The sequence below is a fragment of the Lonchura striata genome, chromosome 9, assembly GCF_046129695.1.
Source record: "Lonchura striata isolate bLonStr1 chromosome 9, bLonStr1.mat, whole genome shotgun sequence".
NCBI lineage: Eukaryota > Metazoa > Chordata > Aves > Passeriformes > Estrildidae > Lonchura > Lonchura striata.
The window spans coordinates 25,781,830-25,804,839 of NC_134611.1; the positions used below are offsets into that span (position 1 = coordinate 25,781,830).

Consider the following 23,010-nt stretch of genomic DNA (forward strand, 5'->3'; position numbering starts at 1 on the left):
TTTATAAAATGTAGGGATTTTCCTGCTTCCAAGGACTTGTGTTCTACTGATATATTCTTCAATTCAAGAAGCCATAAAACTCTTCCACTTCCTGCTTATCTTGTTATTAACTGTTGTGACAGCTGGAGAAGGTCTATTTAATACCATTAATTAATGATGTAACTCATTCTTTTTGCAAAAAATAAGGGGAATGAGGTTGTTTGCACATCCATAAACTTATATTGAAGACTTTAATCTTCCCCTGAGTTATTAAAATAAGTGCAATGCAGAAAGTGGGGGCTTCAAAATATGCTCAAACTGTATTTTTATAGAGAAAAGAACCATGATTATGCTCATATTAGGGCTGCCTAAAAATTAAAGCCATATTTAAATTTGCATTACAGCTAATTCTCAGATCAACTTGTTTATATTTATCAGTAAATCAACTTATCAGCTCTTTTATTTTTTTGTGGAGCTTCAGGTGACAATTCTGATTCCTGTATACTTCAAACCATATATTTGAAAGGATAGCCCCAACATGCTTAATTCAAAATGTTTTCTTTATATTAGGATATGATGCTTCCTAAAGATTTCACGAGAATTTCAAATTAATGAAATCTTCTTTTAAAAATTATATATATATAAATATATAGGAAAAATATTAAAATGAAGTGCATAATTAAAAAGTAGATCAACATTAAGTAATATTAAAAGGGGCACTAGTTATATGAATGTCAGTACAATTATTTTCATTTTAATCAGTTTCTTGGTTAACAGTAATACTATGTATAAAATATAACATACTACTCTAGGAAAGTACAAATTCTTTGTGTTAGTGTCAGCCTAGGTCATAATAGTTAGCAAAGAGATTTACCTCCTGCATTTGTTACAAATGCACAGCTTTTATTTCTACCTTCAAGTATATGATTTTCTTTGTTGATTGTATATGGAATCACAGATACAGAAGCATTGGTATAAGTTTCAAACCCGTCGAAAGTACAGTGAGTTGTGTTGATTTTTGTCTCATTAAACCCTGAAAAATGAAATTAATAAAATTAATTAAATCTATGTTAGGAGCACAGGAACTCTTACACTTTATCAGAGCTACTTGTCATGTGTAATTCTATTTTAATTACCTTAATCTGGTTGCTTTGCTTACTAATGCTAAGTGAAGGCTCAGGAAGAAGAGGAAATACATAAATACATAGAGTATTTACATATAAAGAGTACCTTCAGCCTGGGAAGGGGTAAGTATAAAGGTGTCACTGCACACTGAGCAAGTCTATCCTGGTGTGATGCCTGAGATGTGGGGGTATTCCTGCTTCCAGGAGTGGCAAACAGCAGGAGAATGGAATTGCATGAGGAGCAACATGAGTAGAGCTACTGCCCAGGCTGCCCTGGGCTTCAGTGCCTCGGGGAGCCAGGGAGCCACGGCCTTCCCATGTGCCTGCTGCCTGCTTGCCTCTCTGCAGCCACACGTTACTGCCTCCACCTCCTACACTGGCCAAGCCAAACCAACCACAGAAACTGGCTGGTGGGGCTGCCATCCTTTTGGGTTTTGGTCAAATGTGGGGCATGGAGAATGGGAGATATGATTTGCATCAAGAAGCACAGAAGCACGACAGCCTTCGGTTCCTGTGGCAGCCCAGGTTTACATAACCTGCAGTATGTGAACAGAAAGGCTGAAAGGATCAAGCCAGAACTAGTTAAACCTGATACATATTTATTATTATCAGGCTCTTCATATTAAAAACCTTATTTTCCAATTCTTGTTTTGAAGAAAAGCTTGCACCTGGAGAACATGATCCCAGTACAATAGATACAAATTTATTCATTGAAATGTAAAATGGCCTAGACCAGCATATCTGGAAGGAGTGGCCATTTAGCAGAAGACAATCCCCTGGCTATACCCATCTAAACATGCTAATACCTAACTGCCATGCATTTGTGCCAACTGAAGGGTGACAAGGTCAAGTCCTGACATGGTAAACCAAATACTCTCAACTGAAAGTTCAACTGGAACAACCTTAAAGGAAGGAAATTTTAACATTTGTCTGAAAAATAAATTGCAGTGTTAAGAGATTCCAATACGACTTGACAGTGCATTATAGCTGGTGTTCTGTAATTATGTACATGCAATGAATTATTTAACAGTGAATATACTTACATATGCCTCCCACAAAGAATTTCACAAAGTAGCCATGTATGGGACCGTTAGAAGTGTCCCTAGGTTCTGTCCAACTAATTGTTACACCTGTGGTAGTTTTATTTATTATTTGAAGGTTTTCTGGTTCTCCTGGAACTGTTGTAAAGGAAAAATAACAATAACTAGCAATAAATGAAAATAAAAGTATTCCTCTTTTGACCTATTTTGATTAATTAGATTAAATTTCATCTGATAGTAAAGCAAGATACCAACAACATGTAATATTTTTTGTACTCTATTTCAAAAAGGTATACATAATTATAAACTGAGTATATGTAAAAGCATCATATTACAGTAATTTCATACATTTCATTAATTCAGGACAAGGTGAATACAGCAACGTCACATTTTACTAAAATTGTCCAGTGTATTCAAATCAAGAATTTAAGACTTGTTTCAGACTAGGTCTGTGCTTTTTTTGTGTGTGTGTCTTCATTCAAAATTCCATATATTTGACCATGTTTTCAGTCTCCAGAACAACAACAAAAAATAATTACGGTCTCTGATGGAAGGAAAGAATGGGTCAGACTGGAGGACTGAGAGGATGGCTGCAATGAAAGAACAACTACTAGGGCAATAGACCAGAAAGGAGGAGCTGAAGGAGAAGCAGAGTGTGGCAGAGAATGCTGCTCAAAGTGCATCTTTAACCCCAGGAAACCTAGACAATGGAGTTCATAGTAGGAGTTCCCAGAAATATTTGGAATGTAAACCAAAAGTAAGCATTACACTTACCACCATAGTCTGTATGTATGATGAGGTTTTGGCTGCCAACATTGATTTCATTAAAATGTATGGATCCAGTGCAGTCGTACTGACGGTTTGGTGATAAATCTTCCAGCACTCCACAAATTCCATTATCTGTACACAGAAGAAGAGCTTTATCAATATTTTTCACTACTCCAAAAGCATGTGGCACCATTTTAACTGAGATTTTCTCTACCATATTTATTTGATATAATTTGTAATAAGCTATCATGATATTCCAAACAGAAAAATCTACAACCTGATCCAATGACTAGATTTTAGGTTCTTACATACTAACTTAGTTTGCATAGACCTTTACTTTTCATCAGTAAGGGTCATAATTTGACTTTCTAAGGAAACAGCTTTCCTACAGAAATCAGAACATGTCATGGGGAGTTTGGCAGAACACTGGATTGGCTTCCTAGCTCTTCAGCTCCCTGAAGCAGGAATTCTCCAGCCCCAGCCATTCATCACCCATTTTTCTGGGACACATGAAGCCACTCAGCATCCAGATCTGCCCCATGACACTAGGTGTCTCTGAGCCAGCATGTCCTCAGGCTGGCTGGCTGTGAGAGCAGAGAGCCTGGCCTCACACCATCCAGGAGCCTGTGCAGCCACTGGCCAAGGCAGCCTGCAAGAGGTCAGCTCACAGCACGAGCAGACTGCAGCATTTCCAAACTGCTCAGCTCCCCTTCAGAAAATCAAACAGGACCTCAAAATCTACAGAATTTGTGCAACTTCTGAAACTGGTAAACTCAGCAAAAGAGGCCTCTGGGTTTGAACTTTCCCAGATCCGCACTTTTGGGGATGGTAGTCCTCCAATCCCAGGAATTCTGAGCTACCCTTTCCTCAGACTGGCACAATAAAATTAAATCTGCCAGTCTTTCATCAAAATACAACATCAATAATGATTTTAAAGATAAATAAATAAATAACCCACTTTCAGAATACATTGAAAGTGTCCCATTGCAGGTAACAGTCACATTAGCACAGGCAAGTGAGATACTCCAACATAACCTGGCAGAGGTGTTGCCTTGGTTGTTGACTTGAAGAGGTTCATTGGCAACTGGAAACAAAGAATATTATACATCATTATGACATTGGCTATATTGAGTCTTTAAATTTTGTTTATGTTTCTTGACTTGTTCTGCAATATGAAGATACAATCAGCATAGAATAATATACAAAGAATTTAATAAGAAATGGAAAGAAAAAATTGAAAAAGTCTTAATGAGACAAAAACACACAGGTATTCAAATAATAAATTAACGTTTTAGTGCAGACATTCAGCATAAACACCAGTTTTGAAGTGGTGGCTGGTCTTGCTATTGCTTACACAATGCATATGGCCAATGCAGTTAAAGTTCCCTTTTTCATTTAGAATGGAAATACTATGGTTTGTTTTCATTGTTCTTTAAGAAAATACTGAGAAGTTTTAATATACAACTTCAAAATAGCTTGCAAACCATGGACAAAATATGAAAACTTTCTGTCTGATTCTCTGTAAAGCAACAAGAATAGATAAAGAAACTTGGGAAAATTGAATTACTGCATATAAAAATAAATTCTAAAAGAAACAAGGAAAGAAATTACTAAAACCCTTGTACACCTACCTTTTGGAACAAGAAAAGAAGAAGAAGTACTGTCTGAACACTTGCCATTTTTAACTTTAACAGTGTAATTCTGGCATTTTGGAAGCTCTACTGATTTGTTGCTGGAACTCACAGTTATGTCTATGCCATCCCCCAAAATAATATATTCTTTGTCTTCTGTGGGAATGTTCAGTAAAACTGAAGCCATTTTAGGGTTGTTCTCAGAGTCTTCTATGTTATTGATAATATCTAAAAGAAAATACACTGTAAATGGAGATGAAAATACCAGAACTGTTAAATAACTTTAATCTTACTTCTTCCAGAACTGGAAGACATTTTCTAAAACAATTAATTGATCAGTTTCAATGCTAATTGATCAGTTTTATTTTTTTACTGCTTTATCAGCTTTACCAATTTTCTGTATTTGAGTTTACTATTTGGTCACATTTCAAAACTGAAGGAGAATAAGGGGTTTGGTTCTTACCACAAGATGCTTCAGGTATCACTGTGGTAGTTTCTATAAGAAAAGAAAACAATATGAAGGTCTGTCTTAAGAGATTTGGTATTTTTTCCATAGAGCATTGAAGAAGAGGGACCAGTACTGCCCCATACTCTTTTTTCAATATATTCAATACAAGTAAATGTATTTAGCACTCATCTCACATTTGAAATAGGGAAGAAACATCAGCTGTACATAACCCCATTCTTTAACTAGTTATTTTAGGGATCATGTGTCTTTCACAATTTTCCAGTGACATCAATGAACTAGAAATCAAATTGGTTATTAATAAAATTTCTGGGTACAAAGTTACACAAGAATATTCCAAAATCATACATTCTCATAGCAGTATGATAAACTACAGCAGTTTTCCAGGATATGTGTGCTGTGGAATGGGTAACTGAACTGTATAAAATGTCACCAAAGAAACAAAATTTACCTGCTTTTTGCACTGCCACTCTTACCTTTGGAAAGAGATTTAAACAGTACCGATTGTTTAATGACTACTTTTACACCAGAATACCCAAAATAAATTTTTGCTGGTATTTTCAGTAGAGAAGCTTGAGCAAAGGACTTCATCCTGCAAACAGTTACTTAATATATCCCAAGGTAAAGGTGTCACTAAAACACACTGATATCTAATTTCTTCATATATGGTAGGCCCTAGATTTGCCTGCCTCTAGGCTGGGAGTCACCAGCTGAATGGTGGCCCTAAGGAGAGGACACACTGAGAAGGACCACTGGAGATTCACCAAGACTGTAAGGGGAAGAACACTGACAAGTAAAAGCTAAGTTCAGCTTGTCAAAGAGCAGACAGCTACTTGAAGGACAGTTCAACAAGACGGAAAGTGTCCAGCTCCTGGATTACTTTGCACATGCACATACATATATTTTATTGACCTGACTAACTCTTTACAGCCCAATGGCAACTAAAATCACTGTAAGTGCTTGAGCTACTAGATGCCAAGAAAGTCTTACTGCTGTGTGAAACCAAAGGGAAGACACCAGAAGACAGAGAGGCACACAGATCTTGGATGTATTTACACTTTTTTGCTGCTTGGGCAAATTTCCGTGAATAACAAGAGGAGTACTGATGCAATAATTGACAGATTTACCCTCCTGCTATATGCCACTGTGTGGAAATAATTTCTGTTTTGCAGTTGCTTGACAAGTAACAAATCTGGTATCTTTAATATTACTCATAAACAGTTTGTAAGGTTCCTAAAAACATTCTTAAGTTTAATGCCATTGTATGCCTAATTTGTATGCTTAGGTTTGATTCATTCTAAATTAATTGCCTCATTCAACCCATTTTCTGTGTCTGATGTATCAGAACTGTGGTAACTGTGTGCAAGTTTGTCACCTATTGTGTGAGTGGAGCTGAGAGTGGGGCTGATCCCAGTGCTTGCTGGCATGTTGACTGATGAGGTGGTGCTGTGCAAGGATGTTGAATTGTTATCATCTGTAAGAAAATAAACAACATATCAACATTAAAATTGAAATTCATTCTTTCATATGGCTTTTTCATCAGAAATATCCTACACTACAGCACTTCCCTGGTTTTGTTTTTTCTTATGGGATTTTTGTAATTTAGAGAAGACTGCTGAAAGAAAAGTGATGTTAATATATTACATAAACAAAAAAAAAGAGTATTTAAGTAGAAAGCAAATTTTTGGAGCATACCACTTTCAAATGAATTTTGCAATGTACAATGACAATTTTTTTGGTCAATATTTAGTCATAATTCCAGATGAAGTCAAAATAAAAATAGTGTTACAATCTGTGAACTGGGAAAAACTAGAACATTTTGCTATATTCTTACAGTAAAACACAATTATGAATAGTGTGTGTGCTGTTTCATAAACAGAAACTCTAGGTAGTGCTCATTTGCTGGATCATGCATCTTGCTCACTATATTTCTTACTATACTTCATTCTTTATCTCCCTGTTTATAAACCACTGACAGATCTCTATATTCACTTTTAGGCTCATTCCTACTGTTCTTGATTTGCGGACAGCCTTGTTGGCAGCAGCTGGCATTTTGATACTACTGTGGTGACAGCAAGACTCAGCCCTCAGAAACCAGACCGGGCCCTCCGATACCAGATCCTGCACACAGTCCTGGCATTGCCACCATGCCAAAGCACCAACACCTTCTCCATTTGATGAGCCACGAGCTGAAAAAGGCTACCCTGGTGCTGAATGGTTTTGTTTTCCCCTAGAGTTTCTAAGGGAGGACAGCAAACCTGCAGAAGCATCCCCGAAGGCAGAGGGGGTGCGTGCGGTGAGGGCAGCAGGGCTGCTGCTGCGTGCCGGGCTGCTCGGGGCCGTGCCGGGGCTGGAGAAGTGCGTGCTGTGTGCGAGGCTGGCACCTGTGGAGAGGTACAGCAGGGTCGGTAATGCTCCATCCTTGTGTGCCCGGCCCAGCAGGGACAGAGCTGCCCACAACACCAGGCTGCAGTGCCGGAGCACTCTCCTACTGAGACACTGGGAATTTTTAACAAAACAAAGGCACATCAAACATTTAAAGTGCAGGGGATTCAACAGGTGTCAGATGAACAACCCGGTGAGTGTATTCTTTTTTGGTTATGATTGTGCCTTCCACACTAAATGCTGTGTTTTAAAATATACCTGAATACATTACTCAAAACCAGCCTATTAAGACAGCGTATTTCATTGTGTTGGGTGAATGAAAAAGCATTATACACTCTGTGAGGTAATTGTGTGTGAGAAACAGAAAGAAGAAATTGTCAGGGAAGAAAAAAAAAATCAGTGCAATTCTTCCATGTAAATTGTTTCTTACCAGGTGCGATCGTTGTTGTCTCCTGCCCTGAAAAAAGAGAGAGAAAAAGTGTAAATTAAACTTCCAAGGAATTTGCCAAAAATATAGACACAGTCCTTCCTCCCAAATATCAGCTAAGTTTTCCCCAGGAAATTACACATTCTTAATTTATATTTAGTGGATATAGCAACAACCAGACACTCAGAATATCAAATATATGGTCACAGAATCACAGGTCAAGTCAGGGTTAGAGAGAATCTTAAAGATCATCTAGTTCAAACACCCTGGCCATGGGTTGGGATACCACCCAGCATATCAGGCTGCTCAGGGCCCCATCTGACCAACTTCCATCCACTGTTTGGCTCTTCTTTCCTCCTTCTTCTGTTCTTTTTCTATCAGATCTTTCCTACTATGTTTGTTTCTTGGAATTTATCTCTTTTTTGTGGCATGTGTCTTTCAGATAGAACTTCCCTGTTTCTCTGTTACTTCAGCTTCACTACACAGCACTTCACCTAGTGCTGTAATTTTACTCTTTTGAAAATAAACTCCTTCAACCTTTAAAGCAAAAAGCCAGCTTTATGTGAGAAACTCTTACACTTGTGAGGGATACTAAATATCTGTTCATGTGTCGGCACCAAAACCATGTCCCTCATTTCTGACACAGAAGATCAACATAAGCAGATATCCTGGGACTCCAGACATTTTCTCTTATGGACCTGACAAGCAGCAGCACACATGCTGGCTGCTCAGTGGCCACCATGGACTCCGCACCCCATATGGACAGTTCAGAAGGCTGACAACAGCCATTAAAAACACATAACCAGCAATGGCATAGTCACCTGCAGGGAGTGAGAATTTCTTGGTGCTTGGAACTGTCATGAAGTATGTCTAAGGCATATGAATATGAATGCACACAAAATCTTTGTATGTACACAAAATCTATGAATATACACAAACATTTTTCTTGTCAGCAATTGAATTTGTCGTGGACTGTAAATAATGCAAGAGCTCTTACTACAACTGACAATTAGGAAAAAGCCAGTAGCCTGATACCTTACAGAAAACGTGTCAACAGAAGTTAAATTAAGTTTGGCTGAAAATAGTAATGCAGCATTTATTTCTTTAGAGAAGTGGGGAAGAGTGTTGCCTAAAGTCTAGTCCATGAGATGAGGATATGGGTATATGACATTTGCCTGAAATCATATGAAACTGTCAAAATAACATTACTCTTAATTGAAAGAATATAATCTCTAAAATGTAGCAGACTGAAAACAGATTGAATAACATGGGTGTAGAAGCCACTATATGATATATATATAAATATATATTTAACTATACAACAGGTCTACCATGTTAATTAATTTATATCTATATACCTTCATTGAAACACAGACCATGCATTCTTTTCAAAGCTACAGAATCTTAGCACATGAAGCTTCCTAACCTAAGAGAGGCTAAAAATAAGAAACAAAAATATAGTTGATCTTTTGCATTTTCAACGTACCTTCAGCATCTGAAACCTCCTGTCTGCAACATTTCTTTACAACAATTGTATGATCTATAACTATATGCATTAAACTGCCAAGGAACCCTGTAAAAGCTAACATTCATATCCATTCATATTTTCTATAAGCAATAAATTTTCAATATATTTTCATGGTTTTCAATTAAGTGTTTGAAAGCTGGCAGTTAGTCATTCTAAATTCCACAACATGATTTTCTTTTTTCAAAAGGCTTATTAGCTGAGAATCAATTATTCCCCCGCCTTTTCCAAATCTTACTTTGGTTTAGCACATCAAGTAGACCTCAAGACAAATATTAACTTTCCATGAGCATCATCTAACTTTCACTTAGAAACTTTTCCAAAAACAGAATAAAAGAAGTTGCAGAAAAAGTCCTAAATTAAACTCTGCTCAGTTTAGTGAAACATTCAGAAATACTTTTTAAGATATGTACTGATCTCTGATGCAAACAGAGACAAAATTATATACATCAAGATTGCCTCTTCCAAGTAAAGTGAGGGATCATAAGTGAGTGGGGGATCATAAGCTTGTTGATGTTGTGTTTCTGGTTGCCTCATTCATTTCCTCAAGATTCCTGTGAAAATAATCCTCCCATCCTCCCCCTTGTAAAGTTAGAATAATGCTAATAGCTTAAATAGAGTATAAGGTTTATTGCCCACTCCCAGTGAGAGGAGCTAAGCATTACACAAAATCATATAACTCCAGGCTGGAAGAGACCTCAAGAGATCACCTGGTCCCACTGCCTTCCTCAGAGCAGTGTTTTAAAACAATATGGGAAATAATAGTCCAAGATTGCCCTTTTTTCCTGTCTGTAACTAAGCACTATCATTTTAACAGAACTTCATGGCAGTTTTATGCCCTTCTAAGCATTTCAAGGGTCTCCTGCTCTCCTGTGATTTGCTTTATTATAGCCATGGAATAGGATACAATTGAAAAGAATTCAATAGGTGGCACCAGAACACTAAAAAATCCTCTCAAAAAGAAAAGCAAATGCATTTCCCCATTAAATCTTTTTGAGAGGTACTGGGTAAAATGAAGGAAAATCAAGAAGAATTGCAACACACCAGACTCTGTTACTCTGAAATTAATAGGTATATTGCTACTATTAATTTATTTTCAAAAAAATGTCTCAGCACTCACAAATGTCTGAGCTAACCTCAGGCTAACCAAGTTTACCTCAAAGACAAAACTGTCTTCTCATGTTTATATTCTAAAACATAACTCTAGAAACTTGAAAGCTGAAAACAAAAAATATCTTTAAAATGTAATGAAGATGTCCAATCCCCCAAATACATGCTTTGCAGTATGAAAGCTTGGTGATTGCCAAACTAAGCAAGTCGGTCTGAGTTTAAATGGGAACTACCCCAAAATTTTTCTCAAAGCTTAAACTGCATCCAACTGTAAGACATTCTTAAGATGATATGTGTAAGATAACAAGGACAACATTAGATAACCCAAATGGAAGAATCAGAGCATAGAAAAAGTTCCTACTACTGCAGTAAGTTTTTCAAGTTTCCCTCTACCTTCTCTTGATTTGGCCACCAGTTGGTTCCTGCTGACATACCTAAAAATATTTCAAATTCATCAGTAATGTTTGAGCAGATCTGGCCTTAATCACATGCCCTGGAGAAAGATATAACCAGCAGCTCATCCCACGGGCAGATGGGAGCCTGGCTAATCACTTTCATTCTCCTTCCTACCAGTTGGCAGACAGAATGCAGCTGCTGTTTCAAAGAAAAGTTTGCAATGAAATGACAGGCTGCCAACAAAATACACCTAAAACAAATGAGTTCACCACTCTTTCTCCTGAAAGGCCAAAGATGTACTGGCCCTGTGAGTGAGACATGGGAGTACTGCATTATTAACTACTTTCAACGTTCAACAAGAAGAGCAAATGGAAAAATTGTGAAAGAATCCAAGCCACCAAAAAAAAAAAAAGCCAACCTCTCAAACCCCTAGGACAGTAGGCTGTCTGGGTCACATCTGGAGCTACAGGAGCTGCTGCATCACCTCTGCAGTACTAACTCTGCATTCAGTGCAGTGCTGTGGTTGCACCTGTATAAGAAGTCCAGTTGAATAAGGAGACAGCTTTTTGCTGTCTTAGGAAAACGTCTTCACTTGGCAGGACCAAGCAACTGAACAGAAGACAACTGGGACCTACAATATGTTAGAAGATAAAAATGTGTTTCAAGGAAGTCCAGAGTGAGATCTTCTTGAGCAGCAGGAAGAGCCAGCACACATTTCCTGTGTGCATGTGCTATTAATAACACAAACTCCAGCTGATAAGATGGAGATCCTGTTGAATCAGCATTAAGAGCCTAAAAATGTTATCATGCTTATAGGGGCAGAAATCTATTAGCTGATGACATGGAACATGTCTTTTAATTCCATTCTGCTGCTTAATTTGCACAGTGAGCAAAATGGATCTGGTTTTGTATTTGCTGCTGGACTGGCCAGGGGGCTATGCTTGCAGCTCAGGCCCCTCTGTTCTGAGCACAGGATTGCTGCAGGACTGCATTCCTGCATACACACGGCACAGAGCAATGTGGGAAGGAGGATGCCTCTCCTGCTAATAGTGCATTTGGTGTTTTATCTAGCGTGGTGCCGTACCAGCTGGCTCTCCACATCCAGCTGTACTCCTCGTGTCTTTGCCAGAGCTGGGAGGGGGCAGAGGAAGTAATCCTTCCTCTCAGCCTCGTGTCTGTAAAACAGTTGGCAGCCGAGTTTTGCTGCCAGGAAAAATGCTTACTGAGTCTGCAGAGCTGCTGCCCTTTTCCCAGGATCTCTCCAGCCTTTAGCATATTGGACAGACCCCAGCAACCCCCACCAGGCAGCATTTTACACCAAGCAACAAATGTAGGTCCAGATTCTGCCTTCCCTCTTTTCACAGCTGAATGGCACTGCTTCAGCAGGGTCAGGGCTCTTCACATCTGCACAGAAAGCAACAGGATGTGGTCTACTTGTTCATATGGAGTAAAGCTCTTTGAGGGGGTCTCCTAGCAAACAGCACAGACATTGCAGCTCCCCTGCAAGCCAACACTAAATTGCAAGAAAAGAACAGTTCCTGGTGGGAGGTGAAGGGTGAGTAAGGCAAGGAGCCTCACAAAATGCTGCCAGCCGCCCTTTGATTTATTTTTAAACTTCAAGTGGGATAGGATGTAATTCACACCTGCTTTAAAGCTCCCTTGTGCTGCCAGAACCAGCTAACGAGACCTTAAAGTAAATGAGCATCAGGGCCAGAGATGTTACTGCTACTTTTGCTGAAAACACAAAACGAAGGGATCCATTGCTACTTTATAAACTAATCTGGGCAGACCTAAGAATAGACTAACAAACACTTAAACATCTGAGTAATTCTATACCACAGAGGACCTCAAATTTTATAGGAGGGATCACATGTGCTAAAGTGCTTTCATAACCAGAGATTAAAGAATTACACTTTATTCTTTATCTCTAATTCTGGGGGGGGGAAAGAAAAAAAACTAATATCCCCAGTTTCTGGACAAATTGCTGCTTTTTGAAAATCAAGTAAAAGATTGCCATATAGAGTTCATATTAAAAGTATGTGAAATTTTTCATGCTCTGAGTCAAAAAATAAACAACTCATTTGAGTTTACAGTATAGAATTTTCTCAGGTGAGAGACATTTCTGAGGGTCCTAAAATAAAAATCTATTTCTGTGTTCATTGAAGATGAAGCCATCAAATCAATTCTAAGTTATTCATTGTCTAATTGATAAGTCTTCATAGCCCTATGAGTTAGAACTAAATAAACATTACCATTTATTTTCCACAGGCAATATTTATAATATTTATTTTCACCAGAAATTAGGGATAAAATGTTGAAACTGTAAATTTTAATTTAACAGAATTTCTAAAATGTTCTGATTAAGAAATGCCAATTTCTTTTGTCAATGCCAATGCTTTTGATATCTGGATTTAATGTCCATTCTGACTTTTCAAAATTATAATTAAAATAGTTTCCATCTGATTTCTCCAAATATTTCCTTTGGTACAAGTTCATTAATAATTGCCTCCCATAGCAACTCCTTCACACAGTGCATCGCTGCTCAAGAGCCTGGCACTCTTTCCTGCACCTTTAACCTTTGCTTAAAGCATTACCCGAGAGTCAAAGGCCTTTTTGTTCCCAAGCACCTGCCAGTGCTGAGGCCTGACTTGCAGTGGGGAAGGAAGGTGTGGTCTGCCTGCAGAGCACAGCTCAGGAGTGGGTGCTGCTCTACTATGGCCAACGTGATAGGATGTGGTGTTATGCTTTTAGTGAAAACTGACCTCCGAAATTAATGCTTTTTCTAGATCCCTCTCCTTGCTGTCCACCTTCCAAGATTGGAGTTATACCTATCCTCCTCAAGTTCAGAATCAAATGTGAGCATTAATCAGCATTTACAGCTATGGAGAAGGTGAAAAGTTCAAATTAGCCAGCAATCGAGTACAAGGGGAACAACCAGAAGAAAGGGATGGAATCAAGAATTTATAACTGACAGATACAAGGAGGATCACAATGTTACAGTATATGTTGAATATTTCTGACCATTTAAAAAAGTATTTTTCTGGTTCTGATTATGCAAAATAAACATAGGAGTATATTTTTTCCAAAGGAAAATAAAAGCATAGAGCAAAACAGAAATTTCCCTGAAGAAACATTAATTTAATGGAAACAATACTTGTTACCAATGATATGTAAAATTTCTCAAAACCATAAACCTGAAGTAAAACAAAAACCAAAAGCAGCAAATCAAATACTTTTTGCCAACACAGTTCCTGCAAACCTAAAATAAATACCCAGGAATATTGTGTGTTTAGCAGTCAGAAGGAGGGGTTTTCTATCACTTGCACCATACTTTAAATGACATTTTCAGTCTTCACAGGATGGCTTTGCAGTAACCCACTTGTACAGCTACAGCTAACGACGCCTTTGCTGCTCTGTGGTTTCTCTCATGCTGTTTACTTCTGCCTTTCTTCTACAGAACCCTGCTCAAAAGGAAGAGGGTGCAGCATACTGTGGTTTTGAGCTTAAGTGCTTCCAAATGCAAATGGAGTTACCATAGCACCCACATGCCCAAGCAATCAGACTTATCTTAGTGCTAAACCACTTCTCTAGTGCAGCCATGAAATGTCCCTATTAAACTCCTTTTCATCATATTTTGCATTTGTAATTATTTTCAGTTGTACAGGTTCATTAATATGATACAGTGAGGGGTGGCAATCTTTGCCAAAAGAAGACCAGACTGCTTTGCAGGGAGTCCTTATCACCATGTGAATTGTCTGCAAGAGAGGAGAATATCAAACACTGATGTAACAGTTCTATCAGCTGTGAAATGCTGGGTACTCTCCACAGTCATTAAGAAACACCTATACATGAGAAATGAAAGATTGGCTGTGATATTTGTTTGGCAATTTTGTGCTACATGCAAAAAAATCTGTGTTCATATTTGCTTTGCCCTTTATATATTTTCAATATTTGTGCACAGAAAGTCTTGAGCCAGATTCATATTGTTCCCATGCTAAACTTCTCTGCTCCCCAGGGCCAGTCCCTCTAACTTCAGTCATGACTTTTCCAGCCCTGCTGGATCCTTCCTTGATCTTCCTTTCCCCCATCTACCTTGAACAGAAACACTTGCTCCATATTGCTCTGCTTAATGGCACTGACAGAACGATTCTGGATTTGCTGAATGGATAGTTTATGGCAAGCAAAGGAAGAAAGAACTTACACCTATTTTATCATCCTCTCAATCTGTACTCCCACGGCTTTTGCAATTGCTGACTCTATTGGTCACAGGAAGCTGTGGAGAACAGCAGAAGGCAGCTTAGTTCTCAAGAGTTTTGATCAGAAAAAGAGGCTACAGCTGAGTAGCCTGACTGACTGACTGACTGGCTTAGTGAGAGTGTGAGGCAGGAGCAAACCTAATTTCAGGCCCTTCATTGGACTATGGCATATTTAAATATCTGAATCACTTCTCTGTTTCTCAGTTTCTTCAAGATTAAAGCATTATTTGGACATCTTCCTGATTGAATATAACTTTTTATGTAAGTTTGCCAGCAACAGAAAATGGGTCCTTTGCTCTAAAAACCAAAATCAACTCAGAAATACTTCTCTCAACTGTCTTTAATTAGCTCAAATTCAAACCATAAACAGTTCAGTACTATTTGAAGAGTAGGGGAGGCTGCAAGCAAATGATGTTTAAGGTGTAGTCTAACTTAAGTTTTTCTGTGAGTCTGTGATTCTCAGATCAGCATTTTAGCCACTGATAACATAAAGCCTGTTGAAAACAGAAATACCTTCTGTTTCTCAGAGCTCCATTAGCATGAAATCCTTGGATCAACAGCTCTGTACTTACTGGGAGCATTATGTCAGTGAGGACTCTAATCAGTGATTTTCAAAAATATTCAGCTTTTTAAAAAGAACATTTCTTTCAAGAACTGACATCTGCCTATGAGTTATTCCTTTTCATAATAATATTTTTCTTTGATCCACTGCTATGTTAAACACCCTACCAAACCACTTGTTTGACTGCTAGGCACTGCAGATTTTTTTGCTGATAAAAGATATATAAATGTACCACAGGAGTTCCATGGTTTCACCTTGGCCAAGGGCTGAGGGCAGGGCAAGCAGGGCTGCATGGTGGCACACAGACTTGAGCCAGCAGGACCAGAGTGTGACAAATGACAGAGCAACAGCCCACCAGAGAGCAACACTGAATAACTGCTGCAAAGCTGTAGCAGCACGGACAGCACCTGAGTGTCGTGCCCCTCAGCAGTAGCAGCTGGGGACAAAAAGAATCCAGAGCCCCCAAAGCTGCAGTCAGGGAGCTCCTCTGGCCTAGTGACACAGGTGAATGTACAGCTGTAGTTACCATTCCCAGAGTTTTTCCTTTCACCAAGGTAATTCATTACTGCTGCAAAAATCACACTTTTCAGATATTGCTGTGAAAACAACATTTCTGATAGTTCTAGGAGATGGCACCTGGCTCAAAGGAGTGCTGCTGTGAGTGATGCAGTGATACTTGGTGCTTCTGAAACAACCTTATTACAGAGTCAAATGCTGGGGCTGGGGGATTCAGCTGCTGTTTTGGATGAGAACAAGTCCTGTGGTTCAAAAGGGCACATTAGAGTCAGAGAGAAGATCTGAGTGAGGATCTGCCTTTATCTACTCACAAAATTAAACATTAAATTTTAATTTAATTATCTGATGATAGTGCAGTTTAGGCCTAAAGAAAACTAGCTGCATTATTCCACAGCAGAGAATGTACAAGCCATTGCTCAGTACCTCCAGTCATAGTGCTGGGTTTTATTGTGCCCAGTTACTCTGCCTGCACAGCCTCAGCCTTTGAAAGATTCACAAATCAGAATAAAGATGTGGCACAAAAATTTCCTTTTCCAGTGATCTGTCATTTGTATTTCTGCGACTTCATGCTCCAAGCTTAACAGGACCCTCAGCAGTCCCTGTGCTCCATGAGGTGAAGTCCCAGCCTCACATCTCCAAGCAGCAATGCTCTAAACTATCCTGCTAGTCTCAGTCATCTCCTATGACCCAGATTTCTTCCAGCATAAAGAGAAGATCCTAACCAGCACTGGCTGATAGACAACTAGCTTCTGTTTCTTGAAAGGATAGAGAGTACAGAGGGAAAAAGAAATCACGCAGCTCAGTGGAGAACCGTTCCCATACCAACTCTGCCTGCTGGGCAGCTTCCTCGTCCTCCCGGGGCTGCCAGCTGCAGCCAGCAAACTCTCTTTGTTTCAAGGGACACTGATTTTACTTGGCTACTATCTTCACTTACTCTTTTTCCTCCAGACATTCAGGCCAAAATTTATCAGAATTGAATATCCTTCATCAAATATGCTACTGAATAACATTTTTATTGTTCATAAAATACTCTGACAGCCAGGATTCACTGACCAACAACTAAATCAACTGCATTCTTGTTAGGGTGCAATTTAAAACACAGTAATCTAAACACATAAAATGTTGATAGGAAGCATCAGGTAAGGGTCAGATTCTACCAGCATTATTCATGCAAAAATAATTTGAAAAGTAAATCATTCAGTGATGCATGTCATTATCTTCCAGAACACTTCCAGTTAAAATTTATCATTCTTTTTTTATTATTTCCCTGGAGGTGTTTAAGAAAAGGCTGGATATGCTACTTAATTCCATGGTCCAGTTGACAAGGTGGTGTTATGTCATAGGTTAGACTCAGTGATCTCAAAGGTTTGTTGTCCCACCTAGTTAATTCTGGGATTCTATGAGAAGAAGTAACTACAGTATTTAAATTAATCAAAATGTCCTATATTTATGTGTGACCTGAAATCCATCTTGTCCTCAGCTAGAATGAGAAAAATTGGAACTGTGACCAAGTCCTACCCAGGAATTCCACTTTTTACTCACTTAACTGCATGAGTGGTTGGATGTACCCTCCATGTCTGTGTCTCTCTAACATCCCATGCAAAGTGGAGGTAATGGCATATTACAATCAGAAATTAATTTATAATTATGAAGTTCACAGACAAGGGATCTGAAAGTGACATAAAAAATATGCCCACATCCGTCTTATTGCATAAACAGGAACAGACTGCAAAGAGAGAAACTCCTTGAACCTGAGCTCCCCAGAATGCCCTGCACACACTTACAAAAGCCTCTCACTATCTCAAAATCTGGATTGCAGAACCTGGGCTCTGTCCCTTCAGGGAAGCTGAGCAACTGAGCAGGTCAAGAAGGGGCCCTTACTTCATGTCACATCAAAAGCAATGATGAACGGATTTCAGAATAGAGCAGAGTCCACACAACTCCTCTGGAATTGAATAGAACATTAAGTGAAAGTGATTTCTTGATCCCTTCTCCTTCTTTATTTTCCTTTTGAAACCAGATCAGTAATTTTGGTACCTAGCACTGGGCCTTTCACTGCATTTTAAATATGTTCTTTTTTCCCCTCTTTCTCCATTTGCTGTTTTTATTATAACAAATAGGAGATGTGAGATCCAACTATAACAAACCACATGATAATCAGAATCAAAGGGAGGTGAAAACAGTTAATCTAATTTTGTTTTAAATGCTATGCTGATCATCCTTTTCTAAAATACTGTATGCTGAATGTTTCAGGAAATAAAAATAAAGGCACAGAATGAAAGGACTCCACTCTGCTCTCGTGTTCCTCAAGATTTGAACAAGACTGATTTCAGTATCTCTTGAAATAATTCAAGGCAAAAAGAACATAAATAGTCTGTGCTTCCATCTTTTGCTTGTGGAGGGCAATTTTCATTAGCATTTCAAGTTTCCTTTTTTACTATCAATTTTTATTTTAAAAGTATAAATGAGTGATCTGGGAAAGAAAAGAAAAATCAAAGGATAAGGATGCTAGACAAGAATTTATTTAGGAAAAGAATTGTATGGACCTTTCAATGTATAGGGGCCCACGGAAAGCCCTCAGGCCAAAGTTAAGAGAACATCCAATTTCATGCTCCAGATAATTTTACACTCTTTATATAGGCACAGCTATTCACAAGCTGGGAAATGCCACAGACTTGTAAACATTTCTTATGTCTAATAATAAGAAATGTGTACATAGCAGCATTACATATCTTATGACCATAACAACTCCCACTTGGAGGTGGGAGGTCAGAAACCCACTATGATTTGTAACACAAGTATCAGTTTGTTTACAAACATCCCCATAGATGGAGCAGTGTGGAAGTAGTATGTGTACTGGCTGCTGTCATGACAGATGGAAAAGCTGAAGCAGAAAGACACAAGTATGTGCAAATGTAGGTAAGGCTTTTGTAAGTCTATACTTTCACAGTATTTGCTTGAAATACTGGTGAATGTACCATGTGAACTGGTAAAATTAACTGCTCTTTCATTTTTAATATGGAAATATATAAGGTTTTTTCAGTTGTGTAGACTAAGGCACTTGAAGATACTATTCAGCAGCTATGATTTTGCATTTCATATGCAAAATATGAAATGTATGCCCCACAAAACTGATAATACAAACAAACTAAAAAAGACAAAACCTTCTGGTAAGGTGTTCAGGAAGTACAGAAACTTGTTATTTGTCATTTACTTCAGTAGGAATTCAGTATAGCTTGGGAAAAGATCATAGTTTGAAGAAAGATAATATGAATCAAGACTTCTATAGAGTCTGTAAAAGATCTCTTAGGAAGCCCCCAGCAGCACACGCAAGCAGGAAGTGGGCACTGACAGCGCTGAATTCAGCACTCAGCTCTGTTGGCCCAGGAAGGCACATGAGCCTTCTCTGTACCTCCATTTGGTGCATGGAGACCAACTTCAGTGTGGGATCACCTGGATTTCCATGGGCTGCTCTGCACCATCATGTAAACTGTTAGGTGTACTTGGATAAACTGAACTATTGATCAAAGCCCTGCACAATCTACAGCACCCTCACCCAAATTCTTTATCAAATTTTTCATTTTGCATTATGCTTCATGCTGAAACGGAAACTTTCAAAGTAGTTTAATTCATTTTTAATGGCGCTCAACATTATCAAGGCAACTAAGAAAGAGACTGAAGCATTTTAGTCAGGATTATCAAGAATACCCTCATGAGCAGAAACTTTGAAAAATCTACACAAAAGTAAAACTCTAGTTTCTGGATTTCCATTTTGCCGCATAAGATCCTTTTGCAGGATAGTTCATGATCAAGGATGATGGTCAAGAAATCCCATGGTCAAGAAGCTCTGCTCATCTGCTGATGAATAATAAATTCTGTCTTTTTAATGCAATGTGATATTTCTTTCCTTTTGGATATAAAATATGTTCTTTATATACATTTACATAACCAAGACCCAAAGAAATTAAGGACAGACAAACATTATCTGCAGTGAGAACAGCATAAAGCAGTCTGAAACAGTGCAATGAAAGATATGTCTAACTGTTTTTAAGGTTGACAGGGTCAAAAGAAAGCATTACAAAGACTTTTGAACTTCCAAGAAATCAAGGAACACAACGATCAGGGAATGGAACCCCGTACCAAGAATATAATGTTTTTCTGTTTGGGTACAAAAAGCCAATCCTCCAGGGCCACAGTAGATGGTGTAAAAGAAAATTGAGTTAAAGGCTGTCAATTCATTTTTGGCACATGTATGAGGCAAACAGCTACCCCAAAGGAACAGGATTCTCTCATGAATGGAAATGGAACTTATTAAAAGAATTGTCCAATGAATGCAAGAAATGGTACTAAGGGCAACAACATCTCTTACACTGAGCTGAGATTCTCCCTGCTCAATCCCACATCATGAGTGACTGGGGAACTGGCAGATAGAGCAGCTGGCTCTGCAGAGATGAGTGGTTGATGGCTCAGTGGGATCCCACGGCACTTGGTATCATGAAGAACTTCTCACATTAGAACCATTGCAATCTATTTGACCATGGCTTTGGTCTACATGATATGAGGAATAGCAGCCTCTTGCCAGAGCATTGGTCCTCCAGCCAGGAGCACAAGTGCTTTTACTTGTGCAAAGGTGCACAGTGCTAAAACAGCTTAACTGCCAAGCTCGTTTTGTCTTTCAGTTTTAAGTTACTGGCAGCTGCTAATGAAAGTAATCTTTTACCTCATCAAAGTTAATGAGCTTTGGCACTACACTCCTGAATGATGTTGTAAAAGTCCTGTTTCCACTAGTAGTTGTGTTACTGCTTGTTCAGGGGCCTCTCTGCCTCGTGTTGCTGTACTGTGGAATCGTGTCCTTTTTGACTATGACTCATCACAGTCAGTCAGCCACATGGTCTAACTCCCTTTTCAGTTTAAATCAGCTTCAGGTTAGATTTGAGTGGCTTAACTATGGGAAGGTTCCCAATGTCTTGTTTCCGCCTTCAGACCTGAGGGGACAAAGCTGAGAGTCCATGCTGGTGTTTATCCATTAGTCAGGTCTAAGTTTTGCTTTGGCAGAGATATAGAGACATCACATAAAGCAGATAAAACCCATTGCAGTCCACCACCTCAGCAGGAAGGGGCAGAGGAATTCTTTTACACTTTAAAATAGCTAAAGCCCTTGCTACATGTGTTTGGGCTGTAGTATAAGTTTGACAAAATGTCTGCCTCTGTTCCTCTGCATGCTCTGTGTTAATGCTGACACTGACAACAGCTTATGAAGCACAGCTGATACACAAATGAGCTCAGAGGAGGGGTTTGGGGCAGGTGCTGCAGGGCTCCAGTGCCTTCTGCACATCCACCCAACAGTGCTACTCTCCCTTGTGCAGCTTAAAATTGCAAAAGCCATATGTGGAGGGCTTTTTGACCTTTTTTTTGCCTCCTGCCCTCCCTGCCAACCAATGTAGAAGCTCCTGATTCGATGCTCCTTCAGCAGCCGACCTTTAAAACTGCAATGGTCCCACATTCAGGGGTCTGGTCCCTATCTGCCTGGCTCCTCATTACCTTATCATTGTGCATCTGATTACAACACACTCCAGAAAACTGGCCCACAACTCTGACAGTGCCTCCACAGCACAATCTGAAAGATGTGTTCAGTCTAACTCAGTAGTCAAAAACTGACATGTTTTACACCAGAGTTTCACGAGGAATTTACAGCTGCTTCAGGCTTGCCACCTAGACTGCTGTTTAGGAAGCCTTGAGAGTTTGCTGTCTGCCAACTTGATCAGGAATTCTGAAATTCTGAGATGGTAATATCACAAGGATTAGTTCAGTCCTCTACAGAGACAGTAGTTCAGATTTGCTTGCCTAGCCAGCCTGTGATGCTTAACCATATTACTATGTTTATCTTCCTGGTCTTGACCAGTTTTCACTGGGATAATAAAGTTTGACTTCAGGTAAACTAATATGCTTAATTAAAATTTCTATTTATTTTCAAATAACATACCAATTTCAGAAGAATTTCCAAAATAAACACATTCAGCCCTATTCAATAATTTATTAGTTAAGCTAAATTAAAGTTGCTAACATTATAGAGTAATAAAAGGAGAATGCCTACTTCCCTAGTCAATAACTTCATCTGAATCATATATGTATTTCAAAAATCAAACACAGTTGAATTTTTCAATAATTTTAAACTGCATATTCAACATCTTTGGTACAAGGGTACACAGGAATTGGCAGCAAATAATGATTACAGATGTACAAGAAGAGTTGCATTAGCTACCAGTTCTGTGAATTTACTCCTCTTCACCCAGAAACCTATTATGGCAGAGAAGTAGCCAGAGCTGGTTTTGTTCCTCCTCTGCCACCACCAGGAAGAGTTGCATGAGCAGAGGGTTAAGCTCACAAGGCACACAACTGTGCTCAGTATAAGAAAAATCAAGTATAACTTTTTAAATCTTTGCTGGTTTTTAACAGTGTTTGGAGTTAATGGACTTATTTCAACTTCCTGGTAAATGGCAGCCAGCAAGAACTATACAGTGTGACAGGATGTGGGTGCCTGAATTTTACCTCCATTTAGCAGAGCACTGGTCTGCATTTAGCAAAGCAACTCTCAGCTTGCATTGCCAGCAAGCACCTTCCCATTCCCAGGCAAGGCTGCCTGTCAACCCACAAATGAGTAAACTTCCTCACTGAGGTAAGAGGAATGATGGCAATGTACAGAAGCATTAATACTTCAGCCTACACTGTTTGAAGACACAGAATTTGCAAAACTAAAGAAAGTGTAATTGCCCTAATGACTCAGTTTTCTTCATTTTTAGCGTGCTTTTTTAGCTACAAAGCACA

The 23,010-nt window shown here is 38.9% G+C and overlaps 1 protein-coding gene across 3 annotated transcripts in view; it reads right to left on the minus strand.

Annotated features, from left to right (window-relative positions):
• The window catches only part of PTPRC (protein tyrosine phosphatase receptor type C), a 57,851-nt gene that overhangs the window by 16,323 nt on the left and 18,518 nt on the right, over nt 1-23,010 (minus strand). Inside the window, exons 3-11 of one of the 3 annotated variants that reach the window (XM_031505517.2) lie at nt 7,824-7,850; nt 7,267-7,392; nt 6,384-6,482; nt 5,006-5,038; nt 4,543-4,770; nt 3,870-3,995; nt 2,918-3,043; nt 2,147-2,281; nt 854-1,012 (exon numbers count right to left, since the gene is read on the minus strand). In XM_031505517.2, coding sequence (XP_031361377.2) covers nt 854-1,012; nt 2,147-2,281; nt 2,918-3,043; nt 3,870-3,995; nt 4,543-4,770; nt 5,006-5,038; nt 6,384-6,482; nt 7,267-7,392; nt 7,824-7,850 — 1,059 coding nt within the window. The remainder of the gene's footprint in view (nt 1-853; nt 1,013-2,146; nt 2,282-2,917; nt 3,044-3,869; nt 3,996-4,542; nt 4,771-5,005; nt 5,039-6,383; nt 6,483-7,266; nt 7,393-7,823; nt 7,851-23,010) is intronic. The other 2 variants (XM_077785490.1, XM_021547393.3) reach the window with 2 other exon arrangements.